Source organism: Pezoporus wallicus, unplaced genomic scaffold (genome assembly GCF_028554395.1).
Source record: "Pezoporus wallicus isolate ANWC-B61680 ecotype Strahan unplaced genomic scaffold, APGP_CSIRO_Pwel_v1 contig_7731, whole genome shotgun sequence".
NCBI lineage: Eukaryota > Metazoa > Chordata > Aves > Psittaciformes > Psittacidae > Pezoporus > Pezoporus wallicus.
Window position 1 is genome coordinate 1106818 of NW_026635361.1, and position 24030 is coordinate 1130847.

General features: G+C 56.2%; 1 protein-coding gene across 1 annotated transcript; it reads right to left on the minus strand.

Annotated features, from left to right (window-relative positions):
• Positions 1–1758: 1758 nt before the first annotated feature.
• On the minus strand, positions 1759–13833 carry INSYN1 (inhibitory synaptic factor 1). Its single transcript, XM_057421180.1, has 4 exons — positions 13709–13833; positions 13074–13237; positions 12043–12776; positions 1759–2459 (listed from the first exon to the last, which is right to left on the minus strand). Exons 3-4 carry the CDS (start codon positions 12223–12225, stop codon positions 1779–1781), a joined length of 864 nt encoding a protein of 287 aa, XP_057277163.1. The 5' UTR covers positions 12226–12776; positions 13074–13237; positions 13709–13833; the 3' UTR covers positions 1759–1778.
• Positions 13834–24030: the final 10197 nt, after the last annotated feature.

Sequence of the window (24030 nt, forward strand, 5' to 3'; positions counted from 1 at the left end):
TTGATGAGCATCTCAGCTGCTCTGGGTTTGTGCCTCGTGCTCCTCCCGGCATCCTTTGGGACGAGTTATTAAAGAACAAAGCTACATCTATTAATCATGCTTTTACAATGGGGCCAGGCTGGAAAAAGCTCTTAAATAAGTAACCAGCTGATGACATGCAGAGTAATGGAGGGAGCAGGGGGAAGTTGTCCCATCCCACATCTCCCCATGCTGGTGCTGGGCGAGCCCGGCTGTCCCTGCTTTGTGATGCAGGATCTGGCTCGGTGTGAAAGAACTCCCTCATGCTCCCCTGGGGGTCCCAGCCCTGGGCAGGGGGTGAGATGCAGAGGAACCTGATGCAGCAGCAGCAGCAGCAGCATCATCTTCCCCTCACAGTCGTCTCTGTAGGGCTCTTCTTCCTCCTGGCTTTGTCCCAGTTTGGGGTGTCCCGGTGGGGATCCAGATGGATGTTCCTTGGATCAGAGGCACCAAACCCTCCAGGCTCTGCACATGGTGGGAATGTACACTGATCCTCCAAGCGATGCCACATCCCTTGGGTCCTAAGAAAGTGATTCAACACCATTTGGGTAAAAGGCTTCTGTCCTGCTACGATTTGGGTTGAATAGAGAGTGTTTTAGTCGCTGCTGCCTCCTCTTTAATGGGTGTTTTACATGAGCATCCCTTGCTCGTGGTAGCCATGCTGAGTGGTAGAGGGGGTCCTGGCTTTAGGGTGACCCTGAGAGAAGGCTTGAAATGGAGCATCTCTGACCTGGATTAAAAATCAGGACTCAAGGTGGTGGGGTTTTACTGCCAGGCTTGGAAAAAACACCACTGTGCCAGGGATGCTCGAGGGCTGGTGGTACAAATGCATCCCTGCTGGAGGAAGAGCAGATAGGGAGCACACGAGGGGTTTGGCTCCAGGAGGAGGTGCTGCATGGATCCCTTTGGATTCTGAAGGCTTCAGCAAAACCTGGAAACTGAAAAAAAATGCCAAGGGTGGATTTGGAAGTCCAGATTCCTTCATAGCAAATCTAGCTTTTTTTTTTCCCCTCCAGATCAGGGCAAAACCAGAAGCGAGTACCTAAAGGAAAGCTGGAGACATCTCCCTCATCGTCTAAGATGGTTGCAAGACTTGGAGGTCACTAATATTTCCCTTGGACCTGGTATAAAGATGGAAACTGTGTGTGGAATTGGCGTCCTCACCTCGATTCCTCATCACTGCTGTGGCTTTGCTCTCTGCAAGCCCCTCTCCATCCCTCTTGGGCCACATCCTGGCTATGGGGCTGATGTCCCTGGTAACATCCCCGCTCCACTCAGACACTGGCTATGACAAAGCAGATCACACAGGCTCTTCTTAAACCAAACAGGGATAAAACATCCCAGGAAGGGACATTTGTCCTCCCTGGTCCAGCCACCCCCCACCTCCTGCATCCGCATCTCCCCATCCATCCCCCAGCCACAACCCCAGGTGCATTGGCTCTCCCCTCCACAGAGGCTTCCCTTTTTGGTACATATATACATATAATATATATATGTTGTTGTTGTTATTTCTCCATGATGGATGGTTTATTGATCTAAAAAAAAATTCAGTTTAAAATTCCCTGAGCCTTAAAAAATGACGGGTAGGTAGTTGGGACATTCGTCTTCTTTGCCACCTTTTCATGTTGAGTTTTATTAGTAGTATCGATTTATTTAAATATATATTTATATATATATATCTTCCTTGATTTTCGTGTCCCTCCCCAGGGATCCCCACATCCCCTCCCCACCCTCCCCAAATCCATGCGGCAGAGCCGGCATCAGTTTTTGTTCTTGATTCTCTGCTTGGCCGGGATGTAAGGCAGCACCGTCTGGGTGCTTTTATCGGCTACGGTCTGCGTGCTGCTGTTCCTCATCACCCGCCGCGCCGGGGGACCACCACCAGCGGAAGGATGCTTGGAGGGGGGCCCCACCAGCGCCTTCCGGCCGGGCTCTTCGGGGCCGTCATCCCCTGGGGATGCTGTGCTGTCACCGTCCCGGTCGTCATCGCAGCACAGAGCGTGGTAAAGCACCTTGTCGCTGAACCGGACCCGTTCCCGTGTGCCGGCCGGGCGGTGATGCGAGATCTTCTGGACGGCCGCTGCGCCAAAGGCTTCCTCGCTGGATGAATCCGGGGTCCCCCCGCCCCGGGGGCCGTTGGTGATGGGGAGCCCCCCATTCATCAGCCGGTAATCGGGCTGGCGAGCCGGCGGGGGCTGCGGCTGCGGCCGGGGGGGGTCGGGGCCGTCGCCGGGGTCGGAGGGGGTGGAAGTATCCAGGAAGGAGCAGAATTCCCAGCTGTCGGAGAGGATGTCGGAGGCGGGGAAATCGAGGGGTCCCAGCTCGAAGGCGCCCCCGCCCTTCTCGCTGCTGGACGTGCTGCTGGCCGTCGCCGTTGTCCAGTCGTCCGGCTCCAGCTCGAACTCGAAGTCGGACGTCAGCCGGTCGATCTGGCTCACCACCTGCGGACAGAGGGACGGGCAGACAGGAGCCCCTGAACAGGAGCCTCCTGTTTGGGCTCCGCAGTAACAGCACATCCCGAAAGCTCTGCCATGTCCCCTGGCACCACCGGTGTGATGAGCTGGGAGGTCTCAGCCCAAGTAGATCCACCCTGGGAGTCCCTCAGCAGGGACCAAAACCCACCTGGTGGCACAGCCCTATCAACCCCATGGCACCTGGTGCAGAAGGATGGGTCCTGCCGGTGCCGGGACCATGAGTGCCACCCCAAATCCCCTTGCACTTGTCCATGAGAAGCCACCAGCAGCTGCCACCTCCTCCCCCTGGACAATGCAGTTCTGTGGGTGGGGAAACTGAGGCAAAGGTGGAAAATGTCCCAAAGTCACGGGACAAATACATGGGAAGGTGCAGGACTGCGGGGAAAGCGCTGTCACCCCCTGCCCTGGCTGGGATGCTGATGGGGTTGGTCCCTGGTCCTCCATCTTTTGCAGTGTGGGGTATATAAAGAGCTGTGGTGGCCTGGGGACGGGCTCATGGCACTGCTGTGCTGCAGGGGATGGACCCCTGGGTCAAGCAGATCCTTAAAGCATTAGAAATAGTAGATGCTGTGTCCTAGGTGGTGTGAGAGCCATGGGCAGGGCTGCGAGGGGAGGGAAGGAGGAAGGGCCTCCTTCCCTCTATGGACCGTGGAGCATGGTATGAAGGTGGTAAAACACCAGCACAGGTTGCCCAGAGAGGTGGTGGATGCCCCATTGCCCCATCCCTGGGGACGTCCCAGGCCAGGCTGGATGTGGTTCTGGGCAGGCTGATCCGGCTGAAGATGTCCCCGCTCACTGCAGGAGGTTGGACCGGATGCGCTTTGTCCCTTCCAACCCAAACCAGTCTGTGATTCTATGATCCAACGACCTTGCCAGGCTTTTGGATGCAAGAGACTCCTCACCCGCCTTCAAAGCCTTTAGCCCCATCCAGCTCAGCGCTGCCCAGCGCCAAGCACCGCACTAATCCTGCCCAGGGAACCCGGTCCCTGCCGAGCCCCCGCTGCCGTGAGGGCTGTTCCTTGGGTGTTGCTGTGTGTGTGTGTGGGGTGCAGTGTGGTTGTGTGCGGGAGGCAGAGCAGGATGCGTGCATCCAGCTTGGCAGCACTGGAATGGGGTGTTCCTGGTGCGCTGCAGGAGCTGGCAGAGGGCCTGGCCCATCCATCCCAGTGCTGCCAAGCAGGAGGTGGGCAGCCGCAGACGGGGAGCAGGGATCAGGGTGACTCCTCAGACCTGTTTGTGCACCCAGTGGATGCTCTATGTGCTCCCCCCTCTCCAGCATGGGCACCCTGGCCCCATGTCCCTCCCACTGCTCCCCAGCCTCCCGTCCTGAACACGGAACATTTGGGAGCAAACCACCCCCTTTGCTTGGCTTTTCCCAGGTGGTTTCTCCAAGCACAAGTATCTTTCCTGGTTATTTTTCATTACTGCCTTTCCCTCTCCATCTTTTCCCTTCTGCTGCCCTTCCTCATGTCCTTTCCTGGTGGAAATCAGCCACAGATTTCACAAAAGACATTATGTTGCCAGACACGTTTCCTCTCCTTCTCCTTATGCCACCAAAAGGCTCTGCTGCATCTCCATCAGTCCCAGGGTTTGTCAATGGGTGTTTGACCTTCTCATCCACCAAGAATAATGAATCATGGCACATCTCCCCATCCTTTTGGGGCTGTTCAGCCTGGAGAAGAGAAGGCTCCTGAACAGGAGACCTTAGAGTAGCTCCAGTGCCTGAAGGGGCTGCAGGAAACCTGGAGAGGGGCTTGGGACAAGGGATGTAGGGACAGGCCAAGGGCAATGGCTTGAACCTGCCAGAGGGGAGACTGAGATGAGCTCTTAGGCAGAAGCTCTTCCCTGTGAGGGTGCTGAGGCGCTGGCACAGGGTGCCCAGAGAAGCTGTGGCTGCCCCATCCCTGGCAGTGCTCAAGGGCAGGTTGGACACAGGGGCTTGGAGCAAGCTGCTTTAGTGGAAGGTGTCCCTGCCTGTGGCAGGGGTTGGGACTGGATGAGCTTTAAGGTCCTTTCCAACCCAAACCATTCCATGATTCTGTGATTTTTATGCATCTCTTATCCCATAACTTCATGCTTTCCTGAGCAGTTTTCCTAGGGGAAACCGAGTCCTTGGGCTCAGACACCCCAATCCCATCCTCACGTTGGGTAGCTGAGGGAGGGCACCTCATAGCTGCTGTCCCAGGTTGCCCTTGGTCTCTGCAGCCCTTTGCTGGAGGTTTGGGCCAATGCTATAAGCCGTGGCTTGGCCGGGCAGGCTCCTCACAAAGCCCTCGTGGTGGATGAGGACGTGTGGGCAGAGTTAAGGGTAATTGAACATGTCTGGGCATCTGGAGCCAGCAGCCCGGGGGGATGCTGCCGCAGCCAAGTGGCTCCTTACATTCTGCTGACCTCATTTTCATGGAATTCTCATATCCGAGCTCCAAATTTCCCTGGCTCCACAGCCCTGCCCGTGCAGCTCCTGCTCTGCCGTGCTCCCGAGGCCATGGCACCAAGGATGGGGCACACCAACCCCCCAGTTGCTTCTGGGGCCATCCAGCCGTGCGCACGCAGCCCCCCCCCTCTTTTAAATCAGCCGCATGGGGCACGTTCAGGCTGTGGCTGTGCCAGGACCATTCCTGGGGCCTCCAAACCGTGTGACCTGGATGAACGTCTCTGGAGGACACTGGTGTCACCTCCATGGGGCCACAATCCCAAGGGGCACAGGGCGCTGATGCAGTCTGGGCGAGGGTGAAGGGGCTGGATGTGTGCGTTTGCTGCCTGCTGCAAACGTGGATTGGGGCGACTTGGGAATGGGGAGACCTGTTCTGAGATGGGACAGAGGGGGTCACCAGGAGCTGAAGGTGGAAGGACTGGAGACTGCTGCAATAAAAGATGCCAAACCGCATCTTTGCAGGGGAAAAAAGGGTGGGTTGGAAATAAGGGGAGTGATCCCATCCTCAGACCTGAGCACACAGGGATGGGCACTAACACACCTTAACAGCCCTGATGAGCCCCACCTGGGACCTCACCCTGCCCATGGCCCAGGAGCCCATATAAGCTCAGCCCTGGTCCAGAAGCCCTCTCCTGAGCTGTGCTGTTTCCCAGCCCCATGTGCTGGCCCCATGGGTGGTTTCCCTCCTGGCTGGGCCTCACGAAGCCCACCCTGGATCCTGCTTGCAGGATGGAGCTTAGACCTACGTCAAGTCCCTGTCTTGATGAAGGAGGGACTTCGGGTGCCCAGTGGAAGGTGGTGCTGGGGATAATGACCTGAGTGCCTCTCATCGCAGGCAGCAGAAGGCAGCAGGCTTTACCTAAGCTCTTCACTCATGATCTCCAACTTAATTTTCCTGCTTCCTTGCCCACGCAATGGGGGCTGGGCAGGGACCCATCTGTCCTTCAAGCTTTGGCTTTGAAGGGTGCTGAGGGCAAGGAGCATCCGCATCAGCATCGGTGAGAAAGTCTGGAAATGAGATGAGATGGTTTCTCCTGCTCCCAGTGCACCTCCAGATTTATTATCTTTTCCCCTTTTTCTTCCTCATTTCTTTGGGGGAGAAAGGGCAAAACTCAAGGGAAGAAGACAAGTGACCCATTCTTTCTTGGTGGCAAGAAAGCCTTAGGAAAAAGGGGTGGAAATGAGCTGGCTTTGGGAAACACCCAGCTATTATTAGGTTTTAATAAGGCAGCAAATGATGTGCTGAAACTCCTCAGCTAAAATGAGATCACCTCTGCTGTCATAGCAGCTTTGTGGTTGCAGTGCTGGGTTCAGGGTGAGCATCTTCATGGGCTTCCATTTGGGTTCCTGTCATCCAGGTCCTTCCTCACCCTCATTAAAGGGACCTGCTGTCACCGGGGCCCAGTCGGTGCCGGGGGGGGCACATCCCCATCCCGGTCCTTGCAGTGGCACATGGGGATTAGTGTCACATCGGCAGTGGCTCACTCGGGGCTATTTTTAGGAGTGATGTCTATTTTAGACGGGTGATGGTGGTGCGGGACGGAGGGGGGTGTTAAATACCTATGTGACACTTGGTACCCACTGAGGATTTAAATGTAAAGTAGGATTTGGGCTTTGCTCCTTCCCGAGGCAGGTTGTCAGAGCTTTCCTGGCTGAGGCCATTGCTGCTGTCAGAGGGAGCCAGGATGAGAGGGATGGGGAGGGAGGAAGGGATGGATGTACCACACCTGGGATGGATACTGGGGTGATGCTCTCTCCCCCAGTGAACTGGGGTCACTCTGTCCCCCTGCAAGCAAGTGGAGATGGTTGGGGTGTCCTCAGCATGTGCTGGAGGTGCCTTGTGTCCCCATCCTCACTTGCCTTTAGGTTTCACCTTGCTGCAAAGTGCTGCCTCTTTGGTGAGAGCAGAGCGTCCCTGCTCAAACCAGCAGTGTCTTGCAGCAGGAAAAGAGGGAGCAAAAATAAGTCCCCTTCACCTCTCGGCACCGAAGGGCCTCATCCTGCTGTGCCCAAGTGCCCTGAAAGCAGGTGCTGGGAGGCCGAGGGTGCTCCGCTCTTGCCCAAAGAGCTTTGAGCAGCCAGAGGATGAAGTGGAGTGAGGCAGAGGGTTGTGCCCATGTCCCTGAGGTAACCCATAGGGATAAGCACGGAGCAAGGATGCGCTACAACCAGTTCATCCCCACCCCAAAATCCAGCTCCCACCATTCAGCCCAACTGGGAATGCCGGGTGCTTCCCTCGCCTCTCAAACCATCCCTGCACCCATGGACGTTGCTGGCACCCAGGAACCTTCCAGATGGGTGTTCACCTCCCCAGCTAAAGGCAGATGTTGAACACCTGGAGCACTGTTGGTTTCGAATGGGATTTTTGGTCAGTGGCTCCAAATCAAGTCCAGAGCTGGGCTTGGTGGCTCCAGCTTCCACGTTTTGGCCACGCTGTTTCTTGCCAAGGAGCTACCCCCCCTGGAAGCTCGAGAAGATGCTGGAAAGGTGAGGGATGAGGGGGGGAGGATGAGAGGGGACTTCAAAGGCTTCATGGTTGGTAATTGGTAACGCGTATTCCCGAGGCTGGGGAAGGAGCTGGGAGCTGCTGGGATCAAAGTGCTGCGATCTGACGGCCCCTTCATCCCAGCACGGCCTTTGAAGAGGGTGGGCGCAGAGCATCGGCGCTCGCGGGGGTACCACCGGGTGAAGGGGGAGGTCCAGGGTGTGGGGATCAAAGCAGGGGGATGGAGTGGTGCTGCCTGGGATGTCTTTGCTTCGGTGAGGAGGGGACCGGTGCGCGTGTCCCCTCTGCTGCCCTCCTGCACATGCAACTGCTCTCCCAATGCAGAGCCAAGCATCTGGTCCTGGGAGATCTCCCCATGCTCCCGCAGCCTCTGAATCCATCCCCAGCACCCGCTGCACCCCTGCAGCAGCATAGTTTGGGGCCCAAAGTGTTTTCCCATGCTCCACAGCTGCTTTCCCTGCCTGTATCTGACCCGCCTGGCCCTGTGCTGTGCTTTGCTGCCAGCTGATGCACTGGGGGGGATGTACAATGGGACCACGCAGCAAATCCCCAGAGCATCACATCACCCCAAAGCCATCACCCTGGACTTCAATTCCTCCCTCCAGGGGGGCAAAGAGCCACCCCAAAGCCCCATGACCCCACAGCCCAGAGCTCCTGGAGCAGGGCCCATCCCGCATCTCCCAAACCACTTCCCAGCGCAGGCAAAGGTGAGTAAATATTTAATAAGGAATAAAAGATTAATTGGAGCTCGCTGGGTTCCAGGGGCCTCTCCTCCCTGAGCTGCTGCTCACAAAGGAGCACGCTGCAGATCTCGGGATCATTTGCTAGCTCATCAGCTGCTAAACAGTTCAAAATCACGGCGCAGATCTCTGGGATGTGTTATTATTAGGATAATAAGCCGCCTTCTCACTGCGAACTTTCCCAAGCATTCCCAGCTCAGGGAAGTTCACGCCGAATCGAACCTATTGATTACACCATCATTAGGGTATTTATTATCACGAGGGCTTGCAGGGAGGATTTTCCTCCTGCCACAGGCTTGGGGGGACCCCTCGCTGCTGCTTTCCCCGGTGCTCCCATAGCAGGGGATGCAGGGTTGATAGGCCCCATTCCCATGGGATTCTAGGGGGGTTGCGCACAGGGAGCCGCGCCCCGATATTGGTTTTACCTCCCACCTCTGCCTATATCCCTATATATGGGATTTTATTGGTTTTACCTCCCTATATGCCTATATCCTGACCTCCAGCACTAACCCCTAGGGTTGGGAAGGAGCGGAGGTGGCTGGGATCTCCTGGGTACCATCTTCCCTGTAGCATCACCCTGATCCCGGCGGGAAAAGGCTGGGGCTGGCAGGAGGCAATGTGGGAAGGCAGGCAGCGTGGCGAGCGCTCGGCGGAAGCGCCTTCCCCGCCTGCCTCCTGCCTCACTTCTACTTCCAGTGTGCAATTTCAATCAAAGGTTTTAATAATCATTTTCCCCGCACATAAACCAGCCCTGCCGTGGAGCGCTGGGAATAATTATATACACAAAAGGGAAGGAGGGAGGCAGGGAGAGTGGGAAGCAGGTAAAACAGCATCCTGGAGCTAACGGACATCTGGAATGACAGCCTTCAGGTGGGAACCGCTCCGGGGAGCCAGCGATGGAGCCTGAACTAGGGTACCGTCCCACGCTGCATCCCCAGGGATGGGCCAGCAGAGCGGGGCACCCACTGAAGCATCCCTCTGGAGCATCCCGCAATCCCGGCTGGGGCTGGTGAGTGCTTTTGGAGCAGGAATCGTGCCTGGGTGAAAGCGCTTGTGCCCACACAGGGGCTTTGGTGGTGTTGGGGGTAATGTTTGTCAGGGTGGTTTTAACCTGGCTGCTTCTCCCAGACCTGTAAAGTCCTGGTACCCAGCTCCCCTTGTGTTGGAGCTGGAAGGAGCGGGTCCAGCATCACCCAGTGAAGGTTTTCCAGCCCCATGGGTGACCCTGGCACAGCAGGATCGGGCCCACCACTGCCCTCACTGAGCGCATCCAGCCCTGTGCCCCAAGCCACCGGTGCAGAGGGGTTGGATGCAGGGATGGACGTTTCCAAACCCTTCATGGTGTCTCCATTGGAGAAGACACTGATATCACAAGTGCCAGGGCCCTGTGGTCACTGAAGGGCTTTGGTGGCCCTGAGCAGCCCCATTTGATACCCCCATCCCTGAGCCCACTTGACCTCGGGGCCATTGGTCCCCAGGTCCTTGTCCCCAAGTGCTGGCCCTCCCCTCCAGCTGAGGAAGAGCATTGCTATGTGCAAGGCAGACAACCACAGAGCCTTGTGTTCTACTTCTCTCCCTCCGATATCCTGGAGCTTACAGTTTGCCAGCCTGGTCCCTACTACAGACTTTTCTGGGTGGCTTTGATTGTCGCCCATGGTGTGCTCCCATCCAGCTTGCTCTGAGTGACCTGGGGACAAAGAGTTGCGTTCCTAACGCCTCTCGTACCCAACATCTGCTTGGCTTGGGGAGAACCAGAGCTCTGGTCCCTTGCAGTCACCGGAGCCTGGTGTAGCCCGGTCGGACCGGTGTGGTTTAGCTCCAGAGCCTGCTCTTGTGCTGAGTTTGTGCTGTTCTGTATAAACCCAAGTATTTGCTGCCATGTGGGTATTTGTAGGAGCTGTTGAGAAGGGTTTAAGGTCAGGATCCACCTCGTGGTGGGCACTTTAAGGCTGGCTCTATGCTGTTGTCCCATGGTGTGCGGGGCAGCTAAGGGATGCAGGCTGTGGGGTCACCAGTGCTTTGGGATGTGCCAGCTCCGTGGAAAAGTCATCCCCAGGCCTCAGAGCTTCCCAGTGCCCTCTGGAGAGAGGGGAGAAGCCCCTCACGGGGCATGGGTCCCCTCGCTGGTACAGGAGCAGGGTCTCCCTGGGCTGAGGGGCAAAGGATGGGTGTCTCCTGACCACCTCTTCTCTGCTCTGAGACACTGGTGCACCCTACCATGGATACTGCAGGGATGCTCATGGTCTGTCTGGCTCCAAGAGCTGTATGGGGACCTTGCAGAGCCAGCTAGAGCTTGGTGGGAAGCACCAAGCACTTCAAGGTCTCATCCTTTTTACCCCTGTGCATCCTTAGCCGGAGGGATGCTTGTATGGTCCCACCTGGCCTTAAATCCATGGGCACAAGAGAAGGGGCCAATTGCCATCATCCTCACTTTAAAGGCCTCTTTAAGACCCTGAAGGAGCATGAAGTGAGCTTGGGCTAAACAGCAAATAGCTCTGCCTCCCCACTAATGCTATTATGACTGTTTTAATCCATCAGAGGTTTGTAGAAGGGGTTTTGGGCTCCCCCATTGGTGGCGTTGGGACTGGGGAAGTGCTATGGATGGCCGGGTTTGCTTTCTGCTGCAGAAAGGACCAGCAAAGCCGTGAGAGAAAGGAAAATCTCTACGGATGCCACGGCCAGGTTGAGCCTTCACAGGGCCCCAGGGGGTGGTGTGGTGGGATTTGGCATTCCCACCACTGGCTTTCCAAGTGGAACAGCCTCCCTAAAATCTCCTGGACCAAGCAGAACCACCCCAAAGGAGGAACGCTGCATCCCAGGGGCTGCTTCAGGCTAGAAGATGTCGCCTCCCTGACCAGGTCTGTGTCTGCACTGAGGATGATGCTGGTCCGCCTGCATCAGCACTCTCTTGGTGGTACCCAAAGGTCCCCAACCCATGTGGGGCTGCTCTGTGGTGGCCCCATGGCAAAACCTCCACCAATTCCTGCCCTTCCTGGGGGGACAGAAGGTTTGGCACAGTGCTGGGTATAACCCCAGGCTCGGCTCAGGCCACGGAGAGCATTCAAACACCAACCTGCCCTACTCCAAAAGCAAGCCTTGAGCTGTGTGAAGAGTACCACATCGCCATTGCCTGCAAGTGGTCCTAAATTACCTGTCCCATCCACATCCCCTTCCCCTCCACCTTGGACATGTGTGGCCCAAACGCTTGAGCTACAGAATTCCCCACCAAACCTTAAGTATGAAATTCCTCCACACTGGAAGTCCAACCACACTTTATATATGTATGTATATGAATCATAGAATAGGTTTTGCAAGAGCAATGGACCCTGACAGCCAGGCTAGGAGACAGGCAGCTGCTTTGGCCCCAGGAGCACCCCCCTTATCACACCCAGGGCTGATGCCATGATTTCAGGGCTCTCTGCAATGCCAGAGGGTCCCATCATCCCCTCTCCATCCACTTCCCTGTTTGAAAGGGGCCTGGCACAAGGCAGAGCAGAGCTGACTGTGACACGGTGCCAACAGCACCAACAGCACTGGCTGCCCCAGCCCCACTGTGTCACCCCCATGGTGCTTCTCATACTACCAGCACCCGCAGGGCTGGTGCCTTGGCTGGGCCCTGACCCCGAGCAGACCCTGGTGTCAAGGTCAAGAGCAATTTTACAGCCAGGTCTATTTATCCCTCCCTTTTTGAATGCCCTATTGCCCTGCGGCCGGGTTCTGCCCCCCAAGTCCCTGCAGGGGCTGGTGGATGCTGAGCTGGCTCTGGTACCCCCGCCTGGCCCCGGAGGCAGGGGGACAGGGACAGAGCACCCATGTTTTGGGCTCCCGTGACCCGCGCAGGGACGCGATGGCACCCCAGGGCTTTCCTACCTCCCGGAGCTCCTTGGCCACCTCCTTGAGCTCCTGTAAGATGCCTTCCAGTTGCCCGATCACCATTTTCATCCGGCTCCGGATCCTTTCCCTTTCACAATTGCTCTTGCTGCTGCTACAATTGCTGCTGCTGCTGCTGGGGTGGTCACTGGGCTGCCTGTCCTGGCAGGTCTGGGAGTCCATCCTTCCCTACCAGCCTTGGTTCCCGGCCCCAACGGCTCTGTCCATCCTGCTCCCCCCTAGCCGGGTGGCCTGGCGTCCGTGCAGCCCCTCTCGGCTGGGGAGCTTTCAACATCTTAACGTTCCCTTGCCTCCAAGGAAGTCCCAGCCGCACGCTCGCCTCCCTGCGAGGTCGGGGGGCTCTGGTTCGGAGCGGGGAGCAGGGTCGGGATGCAGCATGCGGAGTCGGGACTGCTGCAAAGGGGGCTCAGCCAGTGGCCATGGGGAGATGCAGGGTGGCCATGGAGCGAGCGGAAGAGGTGAGTGCTGCTTGGTCAGGTGAGCAGGAGGAGGAGGAGGAGGAGGAAGAGTCCCTTGGATGTCCCAGGAAGCTAAAATCCAGCGGCTCACTCCTTGCCCGCTCTCCGATGCCGGGAAGGGGGACGCAGGGCTGGGTGTCCCCAGGGAGCAATGCTGCTCCCTGTGCTGGGCCCTCTTTCCGGGGTCACCAGCTCCAGTGCTGGGTGCTGGCGGTGGGGTCTCCACAGGTGCCCTGGGGAGCCCAAGCTCCCCTCCTGCAAGGACAGACAGACAGCGTGAGGGAGCGATCCCTTCTGGAGGCAGACAGCTGCGGGGCCCACTGCTGCCTTGCCTTTGATCTCAGCCCTGGGATGAGAACAAGCTCCCAGGTACCCCCACAGTGGTCCCCCCTAATTGGGGGGGCAGGATGGAGCCTGACCCTGTGCCTGTCACCCCCCAGTTTTGTGCCCCTTCCCCAGTTTGAGACCAGGAGACTGGGCACAGCAGGGTCTTGCTGAGCCGGATGGATGGATAGACAGACAGACAGAGAGACAAGCAGCTCAGGAACTTACCGTCGCTATCCCGACCCCCCTTGGCTCCAGCCCAAGCCTTTCCTTGTCCTTCTCTTTAATGCCTTCTCCTTTTCTTACTTCCTCCCCCTCTTCCTCCTCTTCCTCCTCCCTCAGGGCTTTTCCGTGGCACAAGAGGAGTCCGGGGGCCACTTTCCTTCAGGTCGCTGTTGGAAGGGGTGAGACGTTACCGGAGGTGACAGCCCGCAGCGGGGGAGGACGGTCCAGGGGACCCCTTCGCTTTGGGGTGGGGGGGGTCTGGCAGCTTCCTCCCACCACCATCCTCCTCCCGGCTTCAAGCCCCAGCCCCGCCTCGGTCGAGGAAGGGGGAAATCCCACCTTGCCCCCAAATACCCCCCCCCCCCCGATTCCCGTGAGGGGGAAGCACGGGAGGAGGCGGAGTGGGGTGAGCGCATACCCCAGCTCGGGGGTGCGCACAGGGAGGAGGGGGGGGGTGTCCCGGCATGCTCGCATCTCCATCCCAGCTCCCCGCATCCTCCATTCCCGCTGCTCGCATCCTTCCTCACCGGTCCCCGCATCCCCGCGGAAGGAGGATGCCGGTACCCGCAGCCTCCATCCCCGCATCCCCGCTGCCCCCGCTGCCCGCACCCCCCGCTCCCGATGCCCCCGGGACCGACCGGCGGCAGCAGCAGCGATGGCTCCAGCGGGCGGAGCGGGGCGGGCGGCGCCCGGCGGCCCGGGCAGGGCCATGGGGGGGGGGGGGCGGGCGGAGCGGCGGTGGGCGCCCGGCCCCCGGCCCCGGCCGCAGCCTCCCCGCGGCTCCCGGTTCGGCTCGTCCCGGCGGCTGCTGTGTCAGAGAAAGGGGCCGAGCCTCCGCCGGGCGGGGGGGGCTTAAAGGGGCAGGGAGCCCCTTTGCGCGGTGCGGAGCGGGGGGGGCAGCGCCGGGGAAACTGAGGCAGCGATGGGGGGGTCCCTTTCTTTGGGGGGAGGTTTGTGCCTCAGTTTCCCCACTCGTTTCGTTCCCGCTCTGTAATAGGCTCGTTAAAGCCGGTCCCTTCTGGATGTGAATTCTCCCCCACACACACTCTGTGGGTCATATTTAGGACCAATTTCTGCAGCATCTGTAAAAAACCAGCAGTGCACCCAGGATGCGGCAGCAGCATCCCAGCAAGGGGCCCTCCTGTCGGGCTTGCTTGGGCAGGAGGAGGAAAATAACAGCCATGGGCCTGGATGTGCACGTGTGTGTGGGATGCTCCCTAACGAGGGGAGGGCATGGGCCCGAAGCAAGGGGATCCAGAGTGGGAAAATCCATCCACTTTAACAGGAATGGGAGCAAGGAGAGATTCTTGTCCTAGAGCTGAACCTCGACGATAGGTGGCAATCCCAGGTCTGCAGGAGGCGAGGCCGCCTCTCAGCAGATGTGTTATTTATTGCCTCCTACCGGGTACGTCCAAAAGTGCTGAACACACTTTTTGGCGTGTTCCTGGGCTGACTCATCCTTCAGCGAGCAGCTCGTCGTGAGATGCTGCTTTTGGGGGCTCTTCTGCTTCCCACAGACTGTTCAGATGGGGATCCAGCGGTGGATCCCTGCGCTGGCAGGAGGGCTGGGGTGCAATCCCTCAGTGCACAGCCCCATTGGAATGATATTTCCCAGGGTAAGCCTGTGGCTGGTGGGAAGTTTTCAGCAGGAACCTTCTCCATGCACCAATTGGTACCCGAAGCTCAGCTGCGGTCCACGCGGCCACCCGGGTACCTGACAGCCACGACGCTTTCTCCTCCGCTCTCAGGCTCCGATTTCCTCTAATAGCAGCTTAATGCCAGCTCATACTCTGCCTCTGCTCTTCCCCAGCTGGAATTCAGCGAGGATATTAGGACAGTCATTTGTGGAGGTGGTAAAACGGAGGTGGAGGTGCTGCGCCTGGGAAATCTGCCTCGGACCGGTGTTGTGGGAGCAGGTGAGGTCTCAGCTCCAGACACGCTCAGCGCAGCTGGGGAAGGAGATGGAAGATACCAAATGATTTTGGCCAGATGACTTGAATAAGCTAGAGTGGGGGAAAAATACAGTGGCTGAGACATGGGCATTGCTCCATCCATGCCCTGCTCTTTTCCATAGGCATCTGCTCGGCACCTTTGTGATGGGTACCAGCAGCCCAGGAAGTTTTGCTCCAAGCCAGACTGAGAAAAGATGCTCAAAAATACCCATTACCAGTACTGGAGAGTGGGACTCTGAGTGAGCACTGCCCAAGAACCCAGCTTGGAAAGTCCTGTCCATGGGGGTGAAGCTAATGCAGCAGAAATGGCCCTGCAGGGACGCCCAATGGCTTTAAGCTGACAGAGGGAGACTGATACAAGTTCTTAGGCAGAAGCTCTTCCCTGTGAGGGTGCTGAGGTGCTGGCACAGGGTGCTCAATGAAGCTGTGTCAGGGGATTGGAGCTTCGTGAGCTTTAAGGTCCCTCTCAACCCAAACTGCTCTATGATTCTATGTCCAAAGCCTCCACCATGAGGTCAAAGGCCCAAGCTGTGTTTCCTACAACCCTCTGGATGGTGTCATGACAATGTGAAATGAAGGGGTGGCAGCTAGCTCCCCCTTGGAAAGGGGATAGAATGAGACACCTGAGAAGCCAAGCCTGCAGAATCCCTCACCCTTTGCTCCTGCTTTCCTTTGTTCCAAAGCCCTGCATGACCATCGCCAGCTGCATCCATGCCGAGGGGCACCCTTGGCCCCCAGCACACCCAGCACCAGGGACAAAGAGGTAGCCATGAGGAGCGATGTTCCTCCATTCTGCCTTGCTCCTGATTCCTCCCTGTGAAGAACTCAATGAAGGATACAGCTTTCAGCAGGAGCTTTCACATGGATGCTGCTTCCCACCTGCGCATCCCAGCCCAGATCTGAGGGGGGTCATGGACCACCCTGCTCTCAGCGTGTCATGTCCCTTGTGACTGATCTGTGGTCTCTACCCCTGCCAGATCCTCTCCAATTACATCTCACTTTCCTCAATGTCTCCCAGAGGAGCTGAGAGGGATTCCCAAGCACTGCCCAGCTTTGGTACCCTACTGATGGAGGGCTGGGGTTTCCCCACAGGAGGGTTGCAACTGGAGTGTGATGGAGAGAGAGGAGCAGCTTTATTCCGACCTCCCTAATCGCCCTCCCTCCCTCATTCCACAGTCTTTATTTGGGCTTTTCCCTAGATCAGATTTACTGGGATTTTCCCATCCCAGCAGCAAAACTGCTGCGAGGGGATTTCTCTGCAAAGCTTTCGGGCTCGCACGCATCTGATTGCCCAGGGTCACGCCAGGCTGCTTCCTGCAGCGTGCCTCTTGGCTTGGCAAAGCCAAGGGGATGCTGGCAGCGGGAGTCCCCTCTGCATGTGTGTCCCCCTCCGGCAATGTCCCAGCACAGCCACGGGCTGGAGCTGGTCCCCGCTGTGATGCTGCTGCAGGTGCCCTCCGCTGAGCCCGCTGTTGTGTCGCTTCCTGCCGTGAGTCACTGGCACAGATCTAATTCCTAATTAAATAGCGATTCTTTGCGGAGCCATTTGTTTCTGTTCCCTTTGTGTTTTGATCGGAGTGTCAGTCAGTTTCCACCGGTTTGTCAATTCCCCTTTCCCTAAAGATTACCTTGGAGAGATGTGACAATACAGAGCTACGTGTTAGCAGCGCCTCGGGTCCCAGCTGCCCAGGGAAAACCTGCAGAGGATAAGGTAGGGAATTGGGAGAGAGGAAGCAAACGCCCCCTGAAGCAGCCTGGTGTTTCAAAATGGTGTTTCAAAATCTCTTCCTTTCCCCATCTCCATTGCCCTTACCTGGCCTGCAGAGCCACAGGTCCCATCCTGCGGCATTCCCAGGTGCTTTCTCCTGGGAGAAATCCCACAGGGTGCTCGTGGTAAAACAGCCCGGATGGACTTTACCCTTGGGCCATTTGAAACATGGCATGTGGAGTTAATCTCTGAGACGGTGCACAATGGGGTCCTTGATGCTCAGGATCTGCGGGTGAAGGGGGCTCCCCTTCCCGCTGGGCTGGGGCTGGGGTGAAATGAAATTCCTCACCTTTGGTGACATGATCCATGATGGGATCCTTTGGGAGGGCTTCAGTCCATTGCACCAGAAGAGCCTGGTGCCCATCTTTGCTTGCTCTGCTTGTGTTGGTGCCATGCTCAGCGCACTCAGCACTACAGTCCAGCCCAAAGCCACATCACGGGGGGTCCAAATCCCCAGATTCCCAGTGTCCGCTCATCCCAGCGAGCAGAGCATCCCTGAGTTTCAAATCACAGCCTGGCCGTGCTGAGGATGAGGAGCAGAAACTGCTGCTGGTGTTGAGCAGCAATGGTTTTGCTCGGCCACGTGCTGTGGTCGTTCAGGTCAACTTGCTGCTTTTAAGCAGGTAGAGAGGAAAAAAGTGGATTAAAATGGAGGGACAACATGGGTGTGAGCTGTGAAACCAGGGAATGGGACATGGGAACGTTCACAGCTGCTTCCCAAAGGTGTTTTCATCGGGAAACTGCTCCTATGCTGAGAGAAATGTCATATTTGACTGAATTTGTGGATCTTGGTGGAAAACGTGTATCCCATCATGGAGGGGTGCTGGTCTCTGTGATGCTGGCTTCTCTGCCTCTTGTATAAAGCACTGGAGCAAGTCATAACCCCAATACACCCAAAAGCACTCAACCTGCCTCTCCAGAGCTTTCAGCCCAGATACATCCCACCTGGGGAGGGTGGGGACATTGGTATAAAAGGGTTTGAGGGCCTCAGCATCCATCTAAAGGGGCTGGGAGCAAGGAGGTTTCTTCTTGTGTTGAGGGTTTTGGCAAGAGGAGGTTATCCCTATGCAAGCTGCGGAGGAGCTGGCGTTGGTGAATGGTGAGCAACCCTAAAGGGGGCTTTTCTGTCCAGGGTTTGGCCCTTTGGGGTTTCCCTCCTGCTTTCTTCATCCTTTAGAGGCTGTGAGGTCTGCAGTGCTTGGAGCTGCTTTTAATGAAGCTTTTTTAAATGAGGCCCTTGTTGCTGCAGGGTGGGATGGGGATGGATATGGGACCTAAAAGCCCTGTGGAAATGCTGCTCTTCTCCTTAATGTTAAAACCTCTCAGTCTCAGATGGAGACAGTGTATCCATGTAATTTTCATCCTGTTCTGGGATGCATCCCTTTCTTGGATGCATGGAGCTGGGACCATCCACGCTTTTGCAGCCAGTGGGGCTGGGTGCCTGGGGTTGAGCAGATGTATCTGATCCACCACAGCAGGGGAAATCAATGTGGCTTCATGCCCTTATTAATTTCTCATTGGGGAAAGTGTGCAGGGCTTGCATCGAAGGATGAAATGAAGTAGGCAGGGAGTAGGGAGAGCAAATATTAGCGTTCTTAATGGCCTTTTGTTTTACCAGCAAACCCACTATTAATCACCCTGGCAAGGGGAGCTGAGTCTGCTCGGGGATGGCTTATCTGTGCAAACAGAGCTGGGAGTTAGAGGGGAGACCCCTGAGCATCCATGGGTGCTTGAGTGGGGAGTGAGCATGGGGCCCGGTGGAGCTGGGGGTGCCTGAAATAAGGAGCCTTAAAAATGCACATCTGTGGCTTTGTTAGAGAGATAAAAGTGTTTGCTGAGGGGGGCAAGAGGCTCCAGTGGAAAGCAAGGGGCTGAAATCCCCCAGGTGATGCTTCCTGCTGAGCTCCAGTGTCCCTCTGGTTTCTGTGTTTGGGCTGAAAGTGCTCCAGGAGAGCAGGGAAGGTATAAGGGAGTCTGGGCAGCAGGTAAATGGTACCAGGAACTGGGGGGAATAAGTTATTCTGGTCCTTAACCTGGTCTTAGATTTGAGATCCTGGAAAGCATCTGCTGGGGTCAAGCACTGAAGCATCTTTCCTGCCATCCTCAGCTTGTACATGAGCATCTGATTTGGAGTTTGAAGTGCTGTGGCTGAAGTGGAAAGCTCTCATAACCATGCTGAAGCACGGAACGGGCTTCGTGTCTCTCTGGGGCTGCCCAGCTGGGGAGGTACCAGGGATGGAGGAAGGCTGGGCTTGGAGAGGCCCCAGCAGTGACCATGGGCTGTGAGCCAGTGATGGAGCTTGACAGCAAAGCAGATTTTTCCAGCTGCTTTTCAGAGGGAAAAAAGCCCCAACCCTACCCAAATAAATGCTGAAAGCTAAAATAAGCTTCTCCCCAAAGCTTTGGAAGAGGGTTTTCCAGCTTCCCTTGCACTTTCCCTTTGAGGGCTGCAGCATCAGCAGTGATGTTCTGTGAATGAATTGCTGCTTTGGCCCCAAATGACATCTTTTTGCCACCTTCATTTGACACCTGGCAGGTTGATTATACCTGAGTAGGATGGTGCTGGGGTAGGAGATGTCCCAGGGAGCTCTGGGATCAGTCCTCTCCTTGGGAATACCCTCTCCAAGGAGAATACCAAGCAGATGGGCCAGACCTACGCCAAGGGGACCTTGTGCTAATCTCATTTCTGCTTGCTGCAGAGAGCCTGCCTGCAGGATTAGGCCATCTCCTTGGGCTTCATTTACATCTATAAAAGCCTTGTCCATGCCCTTCTCTGAGTTTCTGGCTCTCATCTGTCTTCTGTAGCTCTGTGGGGACTGAGCTGTGCTGGTGAGGGCTCGGAGATGCATGGTGAGGCTGGGGACATGACTACAGATAGGAAGGATGAAATCAGCAGGTTTAGGGAGGTGCTGCCCTGCTGGCTTTGAAGACCCCTAAGATTATTTAGGGGTCTCCAAGAGCCAAGTTAGATTTGCAGGGCCAAGCTCTGCATGAGCCCATTGAGCATCCCTTGGGACCAGTGGTGCTGGCCACAGCGATGCTCCTGGAGACGACTTGGGTTTAAGGATTTAATGCTCCCTAATGATGTCGCCCCAAACCCGATTCAGTCCTTGCTGGTTTGGATCATTGTGCTGCTGGGATGGGGAAACCGACTCTCCAGCTGCTGAATGTGACCATTAAAAGGGCGGGATGTAATTACAGCATCTTTTCCTGCTGGGCTGCTATCTCGCTGTTGAACCTGGAACACGAGAGCTCTTCTGCCTGGCAGGGGAAAGGTGACCTTGCTCGTGTTGCACGGGCAGGCTTCTGTTTCAAATTCATCACGATTTATGGTGTGCAATGATAAATAATTAATCAGGGACCTCTGGCCATGGAGGGCAGTGGCGCAGCGAGTGGCTGCGGGCAGGGGGATGCAGCTGCTTCTGGAGCAGGACTTAGGATGGGGACAAGCTCTGCTTGTTTTGGTCACCACCTCCTCTTTAATCACAGGATGGTTTGGGTTGGAAAGGACCTCGAGCTCATCCAGTTCCAACCCCTGTCACGGCACAGGGACACCTTCCACTAGAGCAGCTTGCTCCAAGCCCCTGTCTCCAACCTGGCCTTGAACACTGCCAGGGATGGGGCAGCCACAGCTTCTCTGGGCACCCTGTGCCAGCGCCTCAGCACCCTCACAGGGAAGAGCTTCTGCCTTAGATCTAACCTGAACTTCCCCTGTTTCAGTTTGAACCCATCACCCCTTGTCCTATCACTGCAGTCCCTAATGAAGAGTCCCTCCCCAGCATCCCTACAGCCCCCTTTAGATACTGGAAGCTGCTCTGACGTCTCCACACAGCTTCTCTTCTCCAGGCTGAACAGCCCCAGTGTTCTCAGCCTGGCTCCATACAGGAGCTGCTCCAGCCCCTGATCATCCTCGTGGCCTCCTCTGGACTTGCTCCAACAGCTCCGTGTCCTTATGTTGAGGACACCAGAACTGCACACAGTGCTGCAAGGGAGGTCTCACGACAGCAGAGCAAAGGGGCAGGATCCCCTCCTTCACCTGCTGCTCACGTTCCTTTTGATGCAGCCCAGGATATGATGGATTGGAAGCTGCTACTTGGAAATATGAATATCAATGGAGCTGGTTGCTCCTCCCACCTCGCCCAGCAGTGCCCATCCCCGTGGTATCCAGTCCAGGAGGGTCTGAGCCATGCTGTGCTGTTCCAGTTGTGATTTGCTAGGAAGCCAAAACAGAAATTCCAAACAAAACTGCTTTCAAGCTAAATCCTGGTTTTTGCAATAGGAACGGAAAAGCAAAATCACGGGGAGTTTCCAAATGCAAATCTCCTTCCCCGTGGCAGTGGCTTTTCAAATGCTGCAGTAAACCAGCGCTGGCATCCTCCAGGCACAAACAACCCTCTGAAACTTGGACCAAGACATGGAAATTTGGGGGTTGCCAGCCATTTTGTGGCGTTTTTTTGGGCTGATTTTCTTGTTTCCCTGGCAAACTTGGGCTGTCTGTGCTCCAGGGGCCTGCTTAGCACTGTGAATCTGCAAAGGAAAACCTGTTAAGCTGGGTAACAAGGGAGGGTTTGTGCCTTGGGGCTGGGTGAGTCTGCTAATGTGATGTGTGAAAGGCTGTTAGAAACACCAAATGTTACTGCTGTTGATCTTTTGGGGGGGCAGATGTATTAAATCTCCTTGGTTTCATGGCAGGATTGATTAGTGATAGGCAGAGCTGACCAGGATGGTGGGAAACCCATGGAATAATGTGCCTTTTCATGTCATCTCCCTTGGTTTCTCTTGCACACGTAGCCTTAACAGTTAAAAAGACTATAAAGCATGATGTTAAGCCCCTGGGCTGAGTGCTGAATGCAAGCAAGGTGATGGGCACAGACTCATATGAGACAACAGAGAATCTTCCTTGCTGCCCAGGTTGTTTTAAAGGCCAGGAATAGCTTAGTAAAAGCCCAAACCCACCTTTTCCTTTTCCTTGTGCTGCCCATTTATGCCACAACCTGGTCCTGTATCTTCTTGGGGTTTCCCTGCTGCTGAAGGGGGACGTTTAGTGCAGGTTTCTCCTGGAGCAGGGATGGGTTTTGGCAGCGTTGGGTTTCCATGACGACCTGCGCAGCATCCCGGGAGCCAGGACCGTACACACACGCACACCCCAAGATGCAACTACCTGGGAAACTGGGGAGGGAAATAGCTACAGCTTTGCTGAGTCACTGCTGGCTTGTATTTATAGGCACTGGCAAGGCTCACGTTGGGATGCTAATAATGTATTTCGTTAATCAGAAGCCACTCGCCTTCTAGTTCCCCTCCATGGCAGCGCTAGGGCTTGTTAAATAAACAGCCCTGGTGCTTTTGAGGGGGGAGAAGAAGTCAAGAATCCCCCCTAAAATCTCCTGGGTGAAGGAAAGGGCTTGTGCATCCCTCTTAGCTTTGGGCTGTGAGCCTGGAAAACCCCTTCCCTGCACGTTTTGACGCTCCCATGTTGCGCTGTGCGGACCCACGGATGCAACCAGGCTGGAAAACGAGCCAGGCTCTGCTCTGGGTTTCATCCCTCCAGCACTGGCAAGGGGCTCCTCGCATTGCTTGTCCCTTCCCCTGGCTCATGCCATGCCTTTATCCCTCTGTCACCTCCGCTAACCCCAGCGGGAGGTGGCTGCCACAGGAGGGTCTCAATGTGGCTCTTCACGTTTGGCAGCAGCTTAGCATTAGATATCCTCCAGGTGAATATTTCAATGGACTTTAGCAAGATGCTAATGGGTTCTCGCAGCTGATGCAACGAAGGCAGTGTTCCTTCCAGCCTCGAGGAGCCGACTGCCAAGGGCTCCACATTTTCTGCTTCATCTTGCTGCTTTTTTGCAGTTCCTCCTCCAGTTGATGTTTTCTTTCCTCCTTCCATGAAGCGATGTTCATTTGGGTGTCCCCTGCCCCGGGGGATGCTCCCAACTGAGGTCTATGGCAAGGAACATCTCAGCCCATTGGGAGCTGCAGGCAGGGCTGTGCTGGGTTGGGTTGGGTTTGGTTTGATGAGGAGCCATCCGTGTGTCAGCCTGGTGGAAAGGGCTTTGTAGCCTATGGAGGTTTGGAATTTCCAGGGTTTTGGATCGCTTAGGAAATGAAGAGGAGGGAGGAGCTGTCCCCACTTCCCAGCTCAACAGGGAATGAGCAAAATGGGCTTAGGTGTCAGTCCCTTGTCCCTCACTCTGCTGCTTGCCCGGGGTTTACAACTCTTCCACCAGCAGGTCCTTCCTACTGTCTGCTGTCGTGTCTTGGGCATCATGTGGCTGTGGTTACCCTTGTTTGTTGGTTCCAAAGCAAAAGCTGGTTTTCCTGGGGCTGGGTGAACTGCTTGCTCCCCAGGAATGGTGTGAAGGAGGAGTTCTCCATCCCCCCAAGAAGAAATGGGGTCCCTGCAGGGTATGGGATGTCCCTGTGGGCTGTATCTGCCTGAGGACATCCCCAGATGCATCCCTGTTATTGCTTTCAGAATTATCCAGCTTTGGTGGCCTCTCTTTAGGAGCCTTTTGGGGCAGGCTGACAGAACACGGCTGCATGCTTCCGAGCTTTGGGGAAAACAGAGGTAACTACCTCTGTGACTGATTTATAGGCCCTGTAAGGGATGGGCTGCGGATAGAATACCGTGGAGAAGTGCTCCCAACCCGCAGCATGCTTGACTCCGCTCTTGTCAACGTGCTCAGAGGGGATCTGCTCGTCCTTGTGAGCTGGAATACACTTGATGAAAACACCAAGGATTTAAATCCTCAACTTGGAAAGGATTAGAGGAATATCCCTCAACCCTTCTTTGCTTCAGAGACGAGGTGTGCGTGTGTACGTGCCATCAGTCAGCATCACTGCCGTATCGTGGCATCAACCTTTCCAAGGCTTGGATTATCCATTGCTCTGCTCCCTTCCTTCGGTGGGAGCCGAGTGCTTCAGTGTGGAAGCCACTGCAGTATCTATGTACTGCTTCCCTTAAAGCTCCTGGGAGAACTGGGATGGTTTGTTTAAGCAGCGCTGTGGGAGCGTGGGCAGGAGCGAGGGTGGGTGCCGTGTGTGTTTGGGTGAGGTGGGGACGTGCTGCTGGAGTGTCTGAGCCTGTGGGGTGTGTGTAGTGGTACCCACGTGTGTGCTCGCATCACCCCGAGCTCTGGCTGTGGTTGGGCTCCAGCCCTGGCGGTGAGGTGCTGCTGGTGCATCTGGAGGATGCTCTTCCCCACCCTGGTAGTGCCCCGTTCCACTCCTGCACGATGAA